This window comes from Colobus angolensis, unplaced genomic scaffold (assembly GCF_000951035.1).
Source record: "Colobus angolensis palliatus isolate OR3802 unplaced genomic scaffold, Cang.pa_1.0 Scaffold38, whole genome shotgun sequence".
NCBI lineage: Eukaryota > Metazoa > Chordata > Mammalia > Primates > Cercopithecidae > Colobus > Colobus angolensis.
The window spans coordinates 8956725-8976079 of record NW_012117154.1 but is presented as its reverse complement, the minus strand read 5'-3'; the positions used below and the strand labels follow the sequence as shown (position 1 = coordinate 8976079).

The window sequence follows — 19355 nt, the reverse complement described above, 5'->3', positions numbered from 1 at the left end:
GGGCTTACCGTGAGACTGTTCTCCATTTGTACCACTTGGGCAACTTTTACCAATACCTGCCCCCTCCCCGCACCCAACACCTACTGTTTGATCTGTTTGCTGCCTCACGGGTCTGGAGAGGATCGTGCAGCCACCTTTGGCCATGCGTCTGCCGCAAGTGACCGCCAGCCTGGTGAGCCGGGCCACAAGGGTCCACCCAGGCGGCTGGGGTTGCAGACAAGTCAGTACCTGATGATGTCGTAAACTCTGGAGGGAACTGTTGATGACCACGTTCTTAGAACTTGCTGCAGACTGGGACCCTCTCCGTCACCTCCCTTGGATCTTCTTCTGAGTCCCCCAGCAGGCACTGTGAGCATCTCCTGCAGGGTCCAGCCCCACAGGGCCGGTGGGTTTTTCTCCCTGTGCGCAGAGACGAGAGATTGTAGGAATAAAGACACAAGACAAAGAGATAAAAGAAAAAGCAGCTAGGCCCGGGGGACCACTACCACCAAGACGCGGAGACCAGTAGTGGTCCCGAATGCCAGGCTGTGCTGATATTTATCGGATACAAGGCAAAAGGGGCAGGGTAAGGAATGTGAGCCATCTCCATTGATAGGTAAAGTCACGTGGGTCACGTGTCCACTGGACGGGGGCCCTTCCCTTCCTGGCAGCCAAGGCAGAGAGAAAGGAGGGAGAGATAGAGACAGCTTACGCCATTATTTCTGCCTATCAGAGACTTTCAGTACTTTCACTAATTTGCTACTGTTACCTAAAAGGCAGAGCCAGGTGTACAGGATGGAACATGAAGGCGGACCAGGAGCGTGACCGCTGAAGCACAGCGTCCCAGGGAGGCGGTCAGGCCTCCAGAGAACGGCGGGTGTGCCTGGCATCAGTCGGGCCCTCCACAAGAGGTGGAGGAGCAGAGTCTTCTCTAAACTCCTCCGGGGAAAGGAGACTCCTTTTCTCTGTCTGCTGAGTAGCGGGTGTTTTCCTTGGCACTGACGCTACCGCTAGACCACGGTCCACTTGGCAACGGGTGTCTTCCCAGACGCTGGCATTACCACTAGACCAAGGAGCCCTCTGGTGGCCCTGCCCGGGCATCACAGAAAGCTCACATTCTTGTCTTCTGGTCACTTCTCACTGTGTCCCCTCATCTCCTATCTCTGTATGGCCTGGTTTTTCCTAAGTTATAATTGTAGAGCGAGGATTATTATAATATCGGAATAAAGAGTAATTACTACAAACTAATGATTAATGATATTCATACATAATCGTATCTATGATCTAGATCTAGTATAACTATTGTTATTTTACATATTTCATTAGACTGGAAGAGCTCGTGCCCTCGGTCTCTCGCTTCGGCACCTGGGTGGCTTGCCGCCCACAGTCTCCCACAGACTGGGCACAGCAGGGCATGGGTGCCACTCGCGCTTGCCCACGTTGAGGTTGAGGCTGCCTTGTCTGCTGTCGTGCCCTGTGTGCGCCTCCAGAGGCCATGGCAGTTGCGATCCTATTGGACATCACGGCTGGCTCGGTATCACCCTGGTCAGTAACAGCTGCCGCTGGCCCCAGTGGGCCAGGACCACATGGTCTCAGCTGCTCTGGGCCTTTGTGAAGGCAGGTGGCTCCAGCACAGACCCGCGTGTCTGCTGCTCAGCCAGCCCGACTGTTGCGGAAAAGCAAAACTCAGAGGTTGTGGAGGGAACTAGGCTGAATTGTTTTGGTTGTTGAGATGCAGCTTTCATGTCCTGGGACTGGGTTCATTTCATGAAAATACCCGGGTTTCGGAAGCCAGTCTGCCTCCGTGTGGGGCCCATGGAACAGTCGTGCCAGTCCGTTTTTTTTTATTCACATTTGCAGCTTAGAATGGAGCTGCGCCCAGAGGGGCTTCCAGCCAGATGGTCCTGATTGAGGAGAAACACCTCTGCCAGGGCGCAGGGGAAGGAGGCTGACGGTGGGGGCGAGGCCGTCTGCCCCCAGCACCCAGGGAAAGTCTCTAATGGGGGTTGAAGCCCTAATGGGAAGGTGAAGCTATAAAGCCGTTAAGAGAGCAGCCTTACCACCTTGGGACAGGAAGCTTTCTTCAACAAGATGGGAAAAGCATGCACCAAAAAAGAAAGACTGGTAAAGCCAGTTACTTTAAAATCAAGAACTTTTGTCCATAAGAAGAACGGAGACAGGCCTCAGAGAGGAAGGTCCTGCAGCACATTTCATGAACTAAGGACTTTCCGGGACACAGGAGACGAAACCCAGTGAGTGAGGGACGGGCAGCCTGGGGTGAGGTGAGTCCAAGACGGGATCCGTGTGATTCACGAGTAAGAACGGCTGCTGTGAACGCGAGCAGGTGCCCCAGTGCTGTCATGCTCAGGAAACCAACCACCGTCAGGAGGACAGGTCCACAGGGGCTCGAAGGCTGCTCCTGGAGCGAGAATCTGCTAAAACCCTGGGAGTCCGGTGCACCCCGAATGCAGGACATGCACCCACAGACCCCTGCCCAGGAACGTTCACGGCCTCCCCGGACCAGGAAAACCCGTGCACCCCTCAGCCATGCACGGGGTAGAGTGTGATAGATCCACAGCTGACGATGGGCAGACTGCCGCCGTTTTCAACAAAGAGAAATCAAGATAGAATGCCCAGTAAAAAAAAAAAAAAAAAAAAAAAAAAAAAAGATAAATGTGGTCATGTTCCATGTTCATGAAGGTCATAGACAGTCCTGTGCATCGGAGGTAGAGATAGGAGGATGCTGGGGAGGCCCCTAAGGACGGGGCAGAGCAAGTGTGTGAAGGGCTTTGTTCCTCCTTGTTCCTCCACCCGGGTAGGGGCTGCACCGTGTTCATTTTGGAGCAGTTTGCCTACCCGCACCTGTGCGGAATGTCCTCTACCTGCGCCCGTGCGGAATGTGCGTCTCGAAGTGCGGTATTGCATTTCACAAAAAGTCTTAAACGGCGTTGGAAGCAGGGCCAGAGGCACCCACTGAATCCAGCTATGCCCATCTCTCCAGAAATCACCTCACATCGCCGCCTGTGCGTGCGGCCGTCTTTTTAAACGTGTGGAATCACCACACACGCTGCCCAGGCAGTTTTCAGTTTGCCCTTGTCTTCCCACCCAGCCGCACACCTGGGCATTACGACACGTGGACATCACCTTGTTCTTTTGCAGCTGTCTGTGTACACATGGAAGAAAATGTGGCCTTTGGTTGTTTCCAGGTTTGTGTAGAAGAGTCTGTGTGTGAACCGTGAGGGCATAAAACTGAAGGATGCCACCCAGAAGAAGACGATTGGTCTCGATCTCCTGACCTCGAGATCCGCCCACCTCGGCCTCCCAAAGTGCTGGGATTACAGGTGTGAGCCACCGCACCAGACCAAAATTAAAATTTTTATGTAGTCAAATTCATCAGTCTTTTCCTTAAAAATTTCTGGGTTTTTGTATTCCAACCTTTACCACCCCAGTGTTCGGGTCTGTTTTCTCACGATCCGTTTTGTGTGTTTCGTTTTTATTTTGCATCAAGAGCCCTAGGGAGTATGGTGAGATGGTTCAGTGGCTGGAATAGGAGAGGCGCTTCCCACGTGGAATTAGGTAGCGTTTAGCGTGACAGTCACAGGCACCAGGATGACTTGTCTGACCCAAACTGGAGCAAGGAAGGCGCTGAGGAGGAGGTGCCTGCCTGCAAGTCTGAGATAAAGGCTGGCTGGAGGGCTCTCTGAAATAACCCCAGGACGTTCGTCACACATTTCATGCACCTCACACCTTCACAGCCACTGCTTCACACATGTGCACGTATTTCTGGGACCAGGTTTGCCAATGGACAAGGGCTGCAGTAACTCAGACAAGACGCTGTCGCAAGAATGCCCGCCCAGGAATGGCGTCTCTACCACGGAACAGATGCAGCTCCAGCTTTGAGCCCGAGTCGGTGAATTTGTTTCCAAGCAGCTTATGTGAACCTCTCCTTTTTGCCAAAGAAAAGCTTCCCACAGCCTCCCCTCTTCAGGCGCACCTGCAGCTTGCCATAGCCATCGATGGATCCTGGATTCCAAGCCTTCTGCCCACTCCCAAATACACTCCTCAAATTAGGAGATACTGCTCTCTGATGTCATTCTCTGAGTTGACAGTGGGCATCAAAGCCCTCTCAGAACTGTGGTGTGGAGGCCAGATGGCAGCCTGCCTGTGTCTCAGCCATAACCCCCGACGCGCCCTGGTTGGTGTCCCTTGAAGACTTGGTCTCCGCTTCCCCGGCCCTGGGTTCTCCCAGTTTGTGCTCTGGGAGTGTGAATGTCATCATCCTTAACTCTTACAACCGTTGTCATGTTGTTTAAAAACAGGTCCGTGATGTTAGACAGAGCCGAGAACCTACTTCACGACCACTACGGAGGGAAAGAATACTGGGATGTGAGTGTTGCCTCGGGAGCATCTTTCTAAATTAGTGTATGTTGCCTATTATTTAGTTTTTGAAAATTTAAAACAGTTGACGGCTCTTTTGAACCTTGCTGATTAAAATCATAATTGAAGCCCTGGATATGGGCACCTGCAGTGACTGCGCCGCCCCCGAGTCTCACATGGCTGCAGAGCCAGGTCCTCGGGAGCCCGCAGGGCCGCCCGGCTCTCCCCTCTGATGCCACAGGCCCTGAATGCAGTGGCAGCGTCCTGGAGTCAGCCCCCGAGTCAGTGACTCCGCCAGTGGCAGGAACGTAGACCCCTCCTTTCTCCTCTCTTTAGCTTTGAAAGACGGGACTGTTTTCTGCAGCGGGTCTTTCCCGTTGGCGTTGATTTCTGTGTTGATGGGGTGACTTTCCATAGCCGCCCCGGTTCCGTGAGTGAGTGGGAGTATAGGGCGGGAAGTGGCTGCCCCCTCCCGTGGGCACGGCAGGTCTGCTGACATGTTCACCAGGGTGGGCACGGCAGGTCTGCTGACATGTTCACCAGGGTGGGCACGGCAGGTCTGCTGACATGTTCACCAGGGCAGCAGCTTGTAAAGCCAGAACCTGCCTGCAGGAGACACAGTCCCTGCTCACACGGGGCTTTGTGCAGGTCAGTCCCGCCCCATTTGGCAAAAGCAGGACGGCTAACCGGGTAACCGAGTCAGCTAGAAGTGGAGTTGGGGAGACACGGAGGGGAAGGAGCTGCACATAGTTGTGCCAGCCGGGGCAACGGCCAGCTGAGCCCAGTGTGTGCCACAGCTTCCCGCGGGGGAGCCTGGCAGAGCCGGCAGGGGTGGGCGGCTTGCCCTGCATTGGCTTCCTGCAGTAGACCCTCCGAGAGCCTCCACCGTGGACGGCACTGCTTCTCGGGCGACTGTCGATGAGGAATGTCTCCGAGGGTCTTGTTCCAGCTGCAGGGGTGGGTGGCGGCAGCCATGGGAGAACCCGCTCCGGAAGGGCGGCATGGCGGGCGGGCGTGTTCTCAGCCGAGCCGTCGCCGTTTCCACAGACCCGTCGCAGCATGGTGTTTGCCAGGCACCTGCGGGAGGTGGGAGACGAGTTCAGGAGCAGACACCTCAACTCCACGGACGACGCGGACAGGATCCCCTTCCAGGAGGACTGGACGAAGATGAAGGTAGCCCCTCTCCCTTTTGTTAATTGGAGAGAAGGTAAATCCTCTCTTGAGATGCCCAAAAACTCATGCCTTCAGTTCAGAGTCACAGCAGGGTTGGCGGGTCTGTCGGCGTGGATGCCTCCCTGGAATGTGAGTCACGGTAATTACCCGCTCTCGGGAGGCACCAGGACCCTGGGGCCCTCGTCGCAGTGCAGACTCGGGGAGTCACTCCACCTGGCTTTCGTTTTAGTAACACGGGGAGTCATGGCAGGCCCAGCAGCCTCAAAGGTGTTCTCAGAGTGCGGCGAGGCCAGGAGCGAGGAAGCAGGAGCTTGAGGTGATCGGAGGCACGTTCGGCCTTTCTCCCTCATGACCTGATTGATAGAGAAAAGCAGCGTTCACCCAGACTCGCCCAGAAGCACCTCAGTGCTATTTTGGTCTAGAGTCATCCTTTTTTTATTCTATGTGTGTATTTTTAAGTGTTTTCTGAAAGTTTGGGTTTTTCTGTGGTGTAATTACAACAAACGTGTTGCTTTTTCAGCTTGATGTTGTTGTTAAGCATTTTCAGTGTGTGTTTTTTGTGTTTTTTAAACAAAACTTTCACAGAAGTGCCATTTTACTTGTTTGTTCTTTATGGGGTATTTGAGCTGTTTCCAAGTGGAGTAGCACTAATTGTTCCAGCAATAATTAAGTTACTTGGACAGTTTTTACTCGGGAAAGAATATAGAAGATTTTTTCATTTTATCCCACTTGTATTTCTTTTCAGTGTTTTTTATTTTTTATTCTTTTAAATTTTCTTTAATTAACTTTTTTTGGTTTTGGTTTTGTTTTGAGACAGAGTCTCAGTCTCCTGAGTAGCTGGGACTACAGGTGTGCACCACAACGCCCGGCTAATTTTTGTATTTTGTATTTTGAGTACAGACAGGATTTTCTCATGTTGGCCAGGCTGGTCTCAAACTCCTGACCTCAAGTAATCCACCTGCCTCAGCCTCCCAAAGTGCTGGGATGACAGACATGAGCCACTGTGGCTGGCTTATTTTATCTTTTTTTTTTTTTTTTTTAACTTTAATTGTTTTTGGGGAACAGGTGGTTTTTGGTTGCATGGATAAGTTCTTTAGTGGTGATTTCTGAGATTTTGGTGCACCTGTCACCCGAGCAGTGTACACCATACCCAGTGTGTAGTCTTTATTCCTCACCCCCTCCACTCTTCCCCTCGAGTCCCCAAAGTCCGTTGTGTCATTCTTATGCCTTTGCATCCTCATAGCTTAGTTCCCACTTGTGAGTGAGAACATGCGATATTTGGTTTTCTGTTCCTGAGTTACTTCATTTAGAATAATGGTCTCCAGCTCCATCCAGGTTGCTGCAAAGCATTCATTTCCTTCCTTTTTATGGCTGATACACCACATTTTCTTTATCCACTCACTGGCCGATGGGCATTCAGGCCAGTTCCATGTTCTCACAGCTGTGGATTGTGCTGCTATAAACATGCGTGTGCAAGTGTCTTTTTCATATAGTGACTTCTTTTTCTCTGGGTAGATACCCGGCAGTGGGATTGCTGGATCAATGGTAGATCTACCTTTAGTTCTTTAAGAATCTCCATACTGTTTTCTGTAGTGGTTGTACTAGTGTGCATTCCCACCAGCAGTGTCACGGTGTTCCCCTTCACCACATCCATGTCAACATCCATAATTTTTTGGTTTTTTGATTATGGCTGTTCTCGCAGGAGTAAGGTATATCCTGTTGTGGTTCTCATTTGCATTTCCCTGATCATTAGTGATATGGAGCATTTTTTCGTATGTTTGTTGGCCATTTGTGTATCTTCTTTTGAGAATTGTGTATTCATGTCCTTAGCCTACGTTTTGATGGGATTATTTGTTTTTTTTTCATGCTGATTTGTTTTGGTTCCTTGTAGATGGTGGATGTTAGTCCTTGGTCGGATGCAAAGTTTGCGAGTATTTTCTCCCACTCTGGGGGCTGTTTGCTGGTTGTTTCTTTTGCTGTGCAGAAGCTTTTAGTTTAATTATGTCCTAAATATTAACGTTTGTTTTTGTTGGTTTTGCTTTTGGGTTCTTGGTCAGGAACTCTTTTCCTAAGCCAATGTCTAGAAGAGTTTTTCTGATGTTATCGTCTAGAATTTTTATGATTTCAGGTCTTAGATTTAAGTCTTTGATCTACCTTGAGTTGATTTTTGTATAAGATGAGAGACGAGGATCCAGTTTCATTCTTCTACATGTGGGTTGCCAATTAATCCTGCACCCTTTTTGAATAGGATGTCCTTTCCCCACTTGGTGTTTTTGTTTGCTTTGTTGAAGATCTGTAAGTATTTCACTTTATTTCTGGGTTCTCTATTCTGCTCCACTGGTCTAGGTGCCTATTTTTATAGCAGTGCCGTGCTGTTTTGGTGACTGTAGTCTTGTAGGATAGTTTGAAGTTGAGTCATGTGTACCTCCAGATTTGTACTTCTTGCTTAGTCTTGCTTTGGCTATGTAGGCTCTGTTTTGGTTCCATATGAATTTTAGGATTTTGTTTTTTCTAGTTCTGTGAAGAATGATGATGGCATTTTGATGGGAATTGCACTGATAGATTGCTTTTGTAGTATGGTCATTTTCATTATATTGATTCTACCCATCCATGAGCATGGGATGTGTTTCCAATAGTTTGTGTTGTTTATGATTTCTTTCAGCCGTGTTTTGTAATTTTCCTTGTAGAGATCAAGTTTTGTGGGTTTTTTTGGTTGTTGTTGTTTTTTTGTTTTGTTTTGTTTCTTTTTTTTTTTTGCAGCTGTTGTAAAAGGAGTTGAGTTCTTGGTTTGATTCTCAGCTTGGTTGTTATTGGTGTATAGCAGTGTTGCTGACTTGTGTACATTGATTTTGTATCCTGAAACTTTACGGAATTCATTTGTCAAATCTGGGAGTTTTTTGGATGAGTCTTTAGGGGTTTCCTAGGTATACAATTATATCATCAGTGAACAGTGACCGTTTGACTTACTCTTTACTGATTTGGATGCCCTTTCTTTCTTTTTCTTGTCTGATTGCTCTGACTAGGACTTCCAGTACTACGTTGAATAGAATTGGTGAGAGTGGGCATCCTTGTCTTGCTCCGGTTCTCAGGGGGAGTGCTTTCAACTTTTCCCCGTTCAGTATAATGTTGACTTTGGATTTATCATAGATGACTTTTATTACCTTGAGGTATGTCCCTTCTGTGCCACCTTTGCTGAGGGTTTTAATCATAAAGCAATGCTGGATTTGTCAAATGCTTCTTCTGCATCTATTAAAATGATCATATGATTTTTGTTTTTAGTGCTGTTTAGGCAGTGTGTCACATTTGTTGACTTCCATATGTTAAACCATCCCTGCATCCCAGATATGAAATCCATTTGATCATGGTGTTACCTTTTTGATATGTTGTTGGATTCAGTTAGCTAGTATTTTTTTGAGGCTTTTTGCATCTGTGTTCATCAGGGATATTAGTCTGTTGATTTAGGGAGGATTCCCTCTTTCTCTGTCTTTTGGAATAGTTTCAGTAGAATTGGTACCAATTCTTCTTTGAGTGATTTCATCTGTGGATCCATTGGGTCCTGAACTTTTTCTGTTAGCAATTTTTAAATTACTGTTTCCATCTCACTACTTGTTATTGGTCTGTTCAGAGTTTATATTTCTTCCTGAACTTTTTCTGTTGGCAATTTTTAAATTATTGTTTCAATCTCACTACTTGTTATTGGTCTGTTCAGAGTTTATATTTCTTCCTGAACTTTTTCTGTTGGCAATTTTTAAATTACTGTTTCCATCTCACTACTTGTTATTGGTCTGTTCAGAGTTTATATTTCTTCCTGGTTTATATCTAGAAGGGTTGTATATTTCCAGGAATTTATCCTCTTGGTTTTCCAGTTTGTGCGCATAAAAGTGTTCATAGTAGCCTTGGATGATTATTTGTGTTTCTATGGTATCGACTGTGATATCTCCCGTTTTGTTTCTAATTGGGCTTATTTGGATCTTTTCTCTTCTTCATTAATCTCACTAATGGTCTATCAATGTTGTTTATCTTTTCAAAGAACCAGCTTATTGTTTCATTTAACTTTTGTTATTTTTTCGTTTGTTCGTTTCAATTTCATTTAGTTCTGCTTTCATCTTAGTTCTTTTCTTCTGCTGGATTTGGGTTTGGTTTGTTCTTTTTTCTCTCGTTCCTTGAGGTATGACCTTAGATTGTTTGTGCTCTTTCAGATTTTTTGATGTAAGCATTTAATGCTGTGAATTTTCCTCTTGGCACCACTTTTGCTGTGTCCCAGGGGTTTTGATAAGTTGTGTCACTGTTACTCAGTTCAAATAATTTTTAAATTTCCATCTTAATTTCATTCTTGACCCAAAGACTGGGAGCAGATTATTTAATTTCTATGTATTTGTAGAGTTTTGAGGGTTCCTTTTGGATTTAATTTCCAGTTTTATTCCATTGTAGTCTGAGAGGGTATTTGACATAATTTTGATTTTCTTAAATTTATTGAGGCTTGTTTTGTGGCCAGTCATATGGTCTGTCTTGGATAACGTTCCACGTGCTGATGAACAGAAAGTGCCTCGGTAACGATCTGTATGCTGATGAACGGGAAGTGCCTTGGGAAACAGTAACGATGAACAGGAAGTGCCTTGGGAAACAGTAACGTTCTGTGTGCTGATGAACAGGAAGTGTCTTGGATAACGTTCGGTGTGCTGATGAACAGGAAGTCTATTCTGCAGCTGTTGGGTAGAATGTTCTGTAAATATCTTAGTCCACTTGTTCCAGGATATAGTTTGAGTCCATTGTTTCTTTGTTGGCTTTCTGTCTTGATGACCTGTCTGGTGATGTCAGTGGAGTATTGAAGCCCCCACTTCTATTGTGTTGCTGTCTATCTCACTTTTTAGGTCTAGTAGTAATTGTTTTGTAAGTTTGGTAGCTCCAGTGTTGGGTGCATGTATATTTAGGATTGTGACATTCTCCTGTTGGACTGATCCTTTTATCATTATATAATGTTCCTCCATCTTTTTTAACTGTTGTTGCTTTAAAGTCTGTTTTGTCTGATAAAAGAATAGCTACGAGGCCGGGCGCGGTGGCTCAAGCCTGTAATCCCAGCACTTTGGGAGGCCGAGACGGGCGGATCACGAGGTCAGGAGATCGAGACCATCCTGGCTAACACGGTGAAACCCCGTCTCTACTAAAAATACAAAAACTAGCCGGGCGAGGTGGCGGGCGCCTGTAGTCCCAGCTACTCGGGAGGCTGAGGCAGGAGAATGGCGTAAACCCAGGAGGCGGAGCTTGCAGTGAGCTGAGATCCGGCCACTGCACTCCAGTCCGGGCGACAGAGCGAGACTCCGCCTCAAAAAAAAAAAGAATAGCTACGCTGCTCACTTTTGGTGTCTATTTGCTTGGAATATCTTTTTCCACCCCTTTACCTTAAGTGTATGTGAGTCCTTATGTGTTAGGTGAGTCTCTTGAAGACTTTTGCCTCACAGCTTTTAGGCAGATTTTTATCCATTCTGCTATTCTGTTTCTTTTAAGTGGAGCATTTAAGCCATTTACATTCAACTTTGGTATTGAGGTGTGAGGTACTATATTCTATTCATCATGCTAGTTGCTGCTTGAATACCCTGTTTTCTTTCTTTCTTTCTTTTTTTTTAATTGTGTTGTTTTATAGGGCCTGTGAGATTTATGCTTTAAGGAGGTTCTAGTTTCGTGTATTTTGAGGTTTTGTTTCAAGATTTAGAATTTCTTTTAGCATTTCTTGTAGTACTGGCTTGGTAGTGGTGAATTCTCTCAGCATTTGTTTGTCTGAAGAAGATGATCTCTCCTTCATTTATGAAGCTTAGTTTTGCTGAATACAAAATTCTTGGCTGATAATTATTTTGTTTGTGGAGGCTGAAGATAGGACCCCAGTCCCTTGTAGCTTGTAGGGTTTCTGCTGAGAAATCTGCTGTTAATCTGATAGGTTTTCCTTTATAGGTTACCTGGTGCTTTTGGCTCACAGCTTTTAAGATTCTTTCCTTCGTCTTGACTTTAGATAACCTGATGACTATGTGCCTAGGCAATGATCTTTTTGTGATGAATTGCCCAGGTATTCTTTGAGTTTCCTGTATTTGGATGTCTAGATCTCTAGCAAGACCAGGAAGTTTTCCTCAATTCTTCCCTCAAATACATTTTCCAAACTTTTCGATTTCTCTTCTTCCTCAGGAACACCAATTATCCTTAAGTTTGGTTGTTTAACATAATCCCAAATATCTTGGAGGCTTTGTCCTTTTTTTTCTTTTACTATTCTTTTATCTTTGTGTTTGTTGAATTGGGCTAATTTGAAAACCTTGTCTTTAAGCTCTGAAGCTCTTTCTTCTCCTGTTCTAGTCTATTATTGAAACTTCCCAGTGTATTTCGTTTCTTTAAGCGTGTCTTTCATTTCCAGAAGTTGGAATTGATTTTTCTTTGTGATACCTATTTATCTGGAGCATTTTTCATCCATATTCTGTATTTTTTTTCACCTTTCACCTTTTTCAGCACTAGACAGGTCATCAAGACAAAGCCAACAAAGAAAGTGAAGAGTCGGTTTTCACCTTTGTCTGGTATGTCCTTGAGTAGCCTAATAATCAGCCTTCAGAATTCTTTATCTGGCAATTCAGAGATTTCTTCTTGGTTTGGATCCATTGCTGGGGAGCTACTGTGATCTTTTGGGGGTGCCATAGAACCTTGTTTTGTCATATTATCACATTTGGTTTTCTGCCTGCTCATCTGGGCAGACGATTTCAGTGGAAAGATCTGGAACTCACGGGCTGCTGTTCGGATTCTTTCATCCCACGGGGTGCTCTGTGGTGCTCTTCCCTTCCCCTAGGGATGGGGCTTCCGGGCCCTGGGATGGTGCTGGGGAATGTCTGCAGAGAGTCCTGTGATGTGCTCCGTCTTCAGGTCTCCCAGCACCTGCTCTGTGGAGGTGGCAGGGGAGTGAAGTGGACTCTGGCAGGGTCCTTGGTTGTAGTTTTGCCGAGTGCACTGGCTTTCTCGAATGCTGGTTATGCTGCAGTGAAGTTGTCATGTGGACAGACTCTGGACCTATAGTCAGCCAGGATGTTGCAAGTGGTGGAATTAGCTGTTGCTTTCTCCTTCTTTAGAGCAGGGTTCTGTTAGAATTTGCTGTAACCATTTGCATTGGTGGCCTCCAACCAGGAGGTGGTGCTGTCAAGAGGGCAGCAGAGCATTCTGGCTCTTGGGGAGTTTGCAGCTGTGAGCTGCTTCGTCCACAGGAGCTGGCACGTCCCTGCGGTGGTTCTCAGAGCAAAAGTTTGCCGCGTGAGTCTCCACATGCTGTTCTCTTTTTAAATACTTTTCTTTAACTCAGATAAAATGATCCGTGGTAATTAATACTGCTTCACTATCTTCTTAGAAAGACATCTGGTCGCCCCCGAGATTCCACCTGAATCCCTTAGCCCTGGAGGCCACCCCGTGGAGGAGGCCACAGGGAAATGGTCGTCCCTCTGCGTCTCAAGTCCACCCATGCCCAGGATGAGCCCCGAGCCCGCCTGTCAGTTTCTGCATTTCCTTGTGGTTCTTTGCTAGGTCAAGCTGGGCTCGGCACTAGGGGGCCCCTATCTGGGAGTCCATCTGAGAAGAAAAGATTTTATCTGGGGTCACAGAGAGGATGTGCCCAGCCTGGAAGGGGCCGTGAGGAAGATCCGCAGCCTCATGAAGATCCACCGGCTGGACAAGGTGTTTGTGGCCACAGATGCCGTCAGAAAGGGTATGGAGCTTCAGTGCCTTTCGTTTCTTTCTTTTCGTCTTGATCCCTGGTTCCGTTCTGGGTAGACCTAGGCCTGCATGATCTTCAACTGTAATTCCTGGGAGGGTAAAGCTGAATTGTATGTCTGCACCTTTTGAGCCAGTTCCTAACGAATTAACCAGAAGCCAAGTATGCATGCCTTTCTGCTAAAGAGATGCATATCTGTTCCTACCGGAGGATCCGGTTCAAAGGGTCTCTCCTTCTGCTTCGCAGAATATGAAGAGCTAAAAAAGCTGTTACCCGAGATGGTGAGGTTTGAACCCACGTGGGAGGAGCTGGAGCTCTACAAGGATGGAGGCGTTGCGATTATTGACCAGTGGATCTGCTCACATGCCAGGTGCCTGCCCCCTTCACCGTCGGCCGAGAGCGGGTCGGGGGACTTTGAAAGGTTCTTCCGTCCCAGGTACTCGGTGTCAGAGCAGATGGTCGCCTGCGTAGCCTGCCCACTTCACCGTCGGCCGAGAGCGGGTTGGGTGGCTTTCGAAAGGTTCTTTGTTCCAGATACTCGGTGTCAGAGCAGATGGTCACCTGTGTTCACAGTGATCATTTCCACACTGTTTACCTCCTCGTCTGAGTCTCCTGTAGCATCTGGTTCAGTGTTTCCCTGGGCTGAAGTTAATTGTGCATCTTGCCCTTTTAATTCTCACACCCAGACTTCCTCCATAGCAGGCTGTTGGCATAGCTGGCCTCATCTCAGAACCTCTTCTTGTGTCTCATTTTCCCGTCATTCCCAGTTTCTGCCCCGTCTGCCCCCTGCCCTGAGAGTTGCCCGTGCCCTCTAGTTGGGCACGTCCTTGGTGCTGTGTGTGTTGTTGAAGAGCGTCATGAGCATTGCCGAGGCTGGGAGCCTGGGCCCTCGTGCGGTCGTTCTCGTGGGGTTGTGAGTATCCCCGAGGCCGGGAGTCTGGGTCCTGCGTGTGATCTTTCTTGTGGGGTTGCCACGAGCATCCGCAAGGCTGGGATCCTGGGCCCTGCGTGCCGTCATTCTCATGGGGCAGCTGTAGGAGGTAGGCCTGGGCCTCTGTTCCTCCAAAGACCTGTCTGCCCGTCTGCATAGGAGACTAAGGTTGGGGTTAGGGTGAAACAGTTTGAGTTCAATAAAAAAGGAAAGTAGAGGGAATGGTCTTCCCGTGGGTAGCACTGTGCATGTGTGTGGGTCTCTGTGAGTTAGTCTGTCTCCCTCCTGCCCGAGGAATGCTGAGCGCCCTGAGCCGGTGCCTCTTCACACATCTGCTGTTTCCTGTGGTGTTCTGGGCATTGTGCGTAAGACCCACAGAGGCTCCGGGTGATGCTGTCTGCAGGGCGTGGATCCCTTTACCTGTTAAACAGACAGGAGGCAGCGCTGACTTCTTAGGTCAAGGTGGAGGTGTGCGGGAGCCCAGTCACAAGCTCGCCCCTGCTTCTCAGGTGTGGCCTTGAGATTTGACTGCGAGCTTGGCAGTGCTGTCTCCCCACCCCAGGAAGCCTGCTGTGGGGAGGCCTGACACTGAGCTCTTGGCCTCCTGCCCTCAGCTGCGTGAAGCACTTGGCCCAGCTCACTGAAGCTGCTCTGCCTCCAGGCCGGTGCGGCCTGCTCTGACAGGCCGCTGTGTGTGGGGTGGTGAGGGTCTCCCCACCAATGCCGCCCCCACCCAGCAGCACACAGGCCTGTGCAGCCTGCTGGCCCTGTGTTTCCGTGTACAGCGCTGGGCACGTCACGTTTGCTCTGGAAACATCTCTGGGGTTTGCTTGTTCATGAAGTTCATGAAGTGCTGCTGGAGAGCCAGAGACCAACTGCGCGGGAGCCAGAGGAATGGGCAGGCCGCTGACCCGAGGTGTGAAGAAACCCCTGGAGAAGGGTGTCCCCACCAGCCCGTACAGTGTGTGTGTGGAGGGGGCCTTGACCTCTGTGATTTCTCTTGTGCCTCAGGATAAGAATCCCCCATGCCTTGGCTAGATAGTGTTGTGATTAGTAGGAATCTCTCATTGTTCACCATGTGACCCACAGGAGGTATTTGACCTGCACCGGCGTGCCCGGTCCAGGAGGTATTCGACCTGCACCGGCGTGCCCGGTCCAGGAGGTATTCGACCTGCACTGGCGTGCCTGGTCTGGGATTTGGTGACGGGAGAGGAGAGCTCCTGGCGGGGCATGTGGTGGGACAGGAGTGTGGTGGCTGCTGACCGTGGGGTGGGGATGGGGCTGCAGCACCAGGCAGAGCCCCTCGGCGCAGATGTCAAGGGCACCTGAGCGAGGGCTTCCAGCAGGGGTGCGGCTGTGTCGGTTCCATGTAACTCTGGAACTCATTTCACTCACCTGCTCCTCTCAGTTCTCCCTAACTCTGAAACCTCTGTGATCTCAGTTCTCCCTAACTCTGGAACCTCTGTGGTCCTTTGCAGGTTTTTTATCGGCACCTCAGTCTCAACATTTTCTTTTCGGATTCATGAGGAAAGAGAAATCCTGGGGTTGGACCCCAAGACGACGTACAACAGGTTCTGCGGAGACCAAGAGAAGGCGTGTGAGCAGCCCACGCACTGGAAGATCACCTACTGAGAAGGCTCCTCCGGGGCTGCTCCCGGACCCGACTGACGTGGGTAGACGCAGGCTCTGTTGCTGCGGAGTCACCGTCTGCTGCCAGCCAGGAGCTCGGTGGACAGGACTGTCCCTCACAGGGTCCCAGGCCCAGAAGAGGCCCCACGCCTCTAGAGGTGCAACGCGTCTAGAGTTGTGCTCTCTCCTTGGCGTTTCCAGCCGCCATGGCTGACGAAGAGGCTCTGCTGCCCTCGGGGGCAGTTGTGTTTTCAGGCATTGTCTGTGAACCCACAGCTCGGTTGCCAGCAGGGCCCGTGTGGTGACCCAGAAGCAGGGGTGTCTGTCAGGCTCCAGCTCTGGCCTTACCAGCCACCTTTCATGTCTTCATATTTTAAGCACATTGAGGATAGATGCAGGCGGGTGAGCTGCCCTCCATCAGGTGGACACGGGCTGACATTTCCCTGGGAGCTGGTGCAAGGAGAAGAGTCATTTTAAATGTCTACAGAGTGACCAGGCGCCTCACGAATCTCTCTGTTGCCCTCCACGTAGCAGGAGGCTGCCTGTTTGTTTCCTCCTGGGATGTGTGCAAGGCAGACCTGGTGCTGCAAAGCGAAGGGCCTGAGGCCTCAGGGAGCCCCGTGGAGGGATGACAGTTCAGGCCCTACCGTCAGCACATCAGAGTGCTGGGAAGTTTTTCAGTGGCGTGTCTGGGACACTTGGTGGATTGTCTGTAGGAAACTTGCAACTCCGCTCCTCACAGCAGGCCCAGCTGGCTGCCCCGCCCTCGCCCTGGCTGCCCTGCCCTCACCCTGGCTGGCAGGTGCATGTGAGGCCTCCGGGTCCACCATTCACTATTGAGAGCTAGAAATGAGGAAGGACAGTCACACCAACTCCAAAAGGCTGTCTAGGATGAGCTGCTTTATCAGGGAGCTCGTTGTACCCATTTTACAGAAATCATTTTTAGGTCTTTGTGCCACCACCACGAGGGGCATCGCAGAGAGGGCAGCGCTGGATGCAGAATCTGTGGAAGGTGCAGCAGTGCCTCAGGGGTCCTCAGGGTCAGGGAGCCCCCCTCTCCCTCTTGGCTCATTACCCTTTGTGACTTCCCACCATGGTGTCGTGTGACCCTCAGGCTGGTGGGGGCTGAGTCCTCACTGAGCACCCACTTTCCACATCTGCTAGAGGAACAGTGACATGGACACTTGTGTGACAGAGAGAGGAGGGTTAGTGAGGAGGGACAGACAGCTCTTCCCTTCGGAGCCTGGCTAGTCTAGGACATCACCTTGCTGTGTCTTCTCCTTCTCAAGCTTTTAAAATTGACCCTGAACGTGTGACAGGGTCCTATGGTGTTACTCAAAGCTGTGCAAGGTAAATGGCGACATATTTATTCTTTTCCCATTTGTTCTAGAAACAGTGCCTTTTTCATCAGTTGCATTTTCCAGGTTGAGAGCTGTATAAAACATTTTGGACTGTGACCATGTACCTTTTTAAGAAAAATAAACTGCTTTATGGTAGTTAGCTGTGGAGCGTAGACTCATTAGACTCATTTCCTGCTACCCAGTGGAAGGTGGAAGAACGCTTTCACATCTAACAGACAGCAGATAGTGACCAGGTGGTGGAACAGGGTAGGGGCCGCTCCTGCTGGCCTGTGAGTGCTATGGCATCTGCATCAGGGCACCAATTCTGCCAGAGCCCCTGGGGCCCCCAGTGTTTCCTGGGTCTGCTCAAGGGGCCCTGCAAGCCCTCGTCATCATCAACAGCAAGCAGCCCTCTGTTCATGAGACTGCTGGGAGGCCTCTTTGGGGAAAGAATTCCACAGCTGTACAAGTTTGAAAACTGCCAGGTTTTTAGGCACATAGGAGATGGCAGTATGGTCTTTGTGAGTTTAATTGTGGTGGGAAGAGACCAGCCAGTGAGAAGATTGTGTGCCAGGTGCTGGTAAATGCTGCAGAACTCAGTGGAGAACGCAGCCTGGAGGAGGTGGGAGGTTGGGAGGGGCCCAGGAAGGCTAGTGGGGCTGTAAGAGGCAGTGGCCAGGAACAATAAGTACGGAGGCCCCGGGGCACATACGGCCAAGGCGGAGAGATGCTGGTGTCCCGGATGGAGCAACTGGGCCAGTGATGCATCAGGAGGATGTGTGGGTAGGAGGCCTCTGTGGAGCCTGAGCAGAGCAGGGTGTGACGTGACTGTGTAGAGAATAGCCTGGAAGCCGGAGGCTGGTGAGGAGGCTCTTGCTTAGTCCTGGTGAGACACAATGGTCAAGAGTGTTGAAAACTTGAGGCTGGACACGGTGGCTCACGTCTGTAATCCCAGCACTTTGGGAGGTCAAGGCGGTTGGAGTGCTTTAGGTCAGGAGTTTGAGACCAGCCCAGCCAACATGGTGAAATCCCGTCTCCACTTAAAAAAAAAAATCAGCCTAGCGGGCGTGGTGGTGCATGTCTGTAATCCCAGCTACCTGGGAGGCTGAGGCAGGAGAATCACTTAAACCTGGGAGGCGGAAGTTGCCACGAGCTGAGATTGTGCCACTGCACTCCAGGCTGGGGTGACAGAGTAAGACTCTGTCTCAAAAAAAGAAAAACTTTAGAGTTTATTTGAACAAAGAACAGTTCATGAATTGCACTCAGAACCAGGAGAGGCTCAGCGAGCTCTACACAGCAGCATGGGCAGGCAGCACTTAAAGACAGAACACGAAAGTGAGGCACGGAAACAGCCTGATTGGCTACGGCTGGGCCTCTGCCACATTTGGGTGTGGTCTGATCCACTGGCAGCTTATGACAGACCCAGCTACTTGTTACAAGAATAGACTTACTAGGTTGAGTTTGTTTACATGCTTTGTTAGGTTGCAGTTCACTAGGTAGGAATTCAAAGAATGGCCAGCTTTAGGCCAGATGTAATTTAACAAAAGGACCCAGTGTGGGCACATCCCTGGAAGGAGGTACTGGGTCTGAGAGCCCAGGCGGACCCTAAGGGGTTGTCTTAGCTGCTGCAAGGATGATGGAACCCTCTCCCTTTTTTAAGCTAATGGTCTTTTTGTTGCAGGGAGAAAAGATGGACTTGCAACTTGGAATGGATGTAAATCATAGTGTTTTCAGCACTATTGGTTGTGCTCAAGTCCACAGCCACGGCCTATTCTGCCAGCTCCAAGTCATGGTTCCAAAGACTTTTAAAACAGTCCAAAGATACTCCCTTGATAAAGGTTTCATTTTTAAAATTTGTGTGAATGGTGGCAGGCTGACCCTGTTTCACTCCAGTGCAAGGCAGATGACACCAAGCCAACATGCAGAGGCCTGGCCAGGGTGTTGTCACTGTGAGTTGGGGCACACAAAAGCACAGGGGGCCGTCCTGTGGTGGGCTGGGCCCAATGGCTCACCCTTCACCCTTTTTCCGCACATCTTCCTGGAGTAGACCACATTTAAATGTTCGTTTTCAGTAAGCAGCTGTGACTATACTAACACATTGAGTTAGAACCATTTGAATACGTTTTGAATCTGCTTTTTCATTGTTCACTTTTAATACTATTAACTAAAGCATTTATTTGGGAAACAAAGGATTGTG

General features: G+C 49.2%; 1 protein-coding gene across 1 annotated transcript in view; it reads left to right on the top strand.

Annotated features, from left to right (window-relative positions):
• The window catches only part of POFUT2 (protein O-fucosyltransferase 2), a 22862-nt gene extending 5545 nt beyond the window's left edge, over positions 1-17317 (top strand). The window contains exons 4-10 of the mRNA XM_011954238.1: positions 2799-2878; positions 3139-3214; positions 4293-4365; positions 5404-5529; positions 13072-13252; positions 13505-13628; positions 15668-17317. Of these exons, the coding sequence (XP_011809628.1) occupies positions 2799-2878; positions 3139-3214; positions 4293-4365; positions 5404-5529; positions 13072-13252; positions 13505-13628; positions 15668-15821 (814 nt within the window). The 3' untranslated portion in view covers positions 15822-17317. The remainder of the gene's footprint in view (positions 1-2798; positions 2879-3138; positions 3215-4292; positions 4366-5403; positions 5530-13071; positions 13253-13504; positions 13629-15667) is intronic.
• Positions 17318-19355: the final 2038 nt, after the last annotated feature.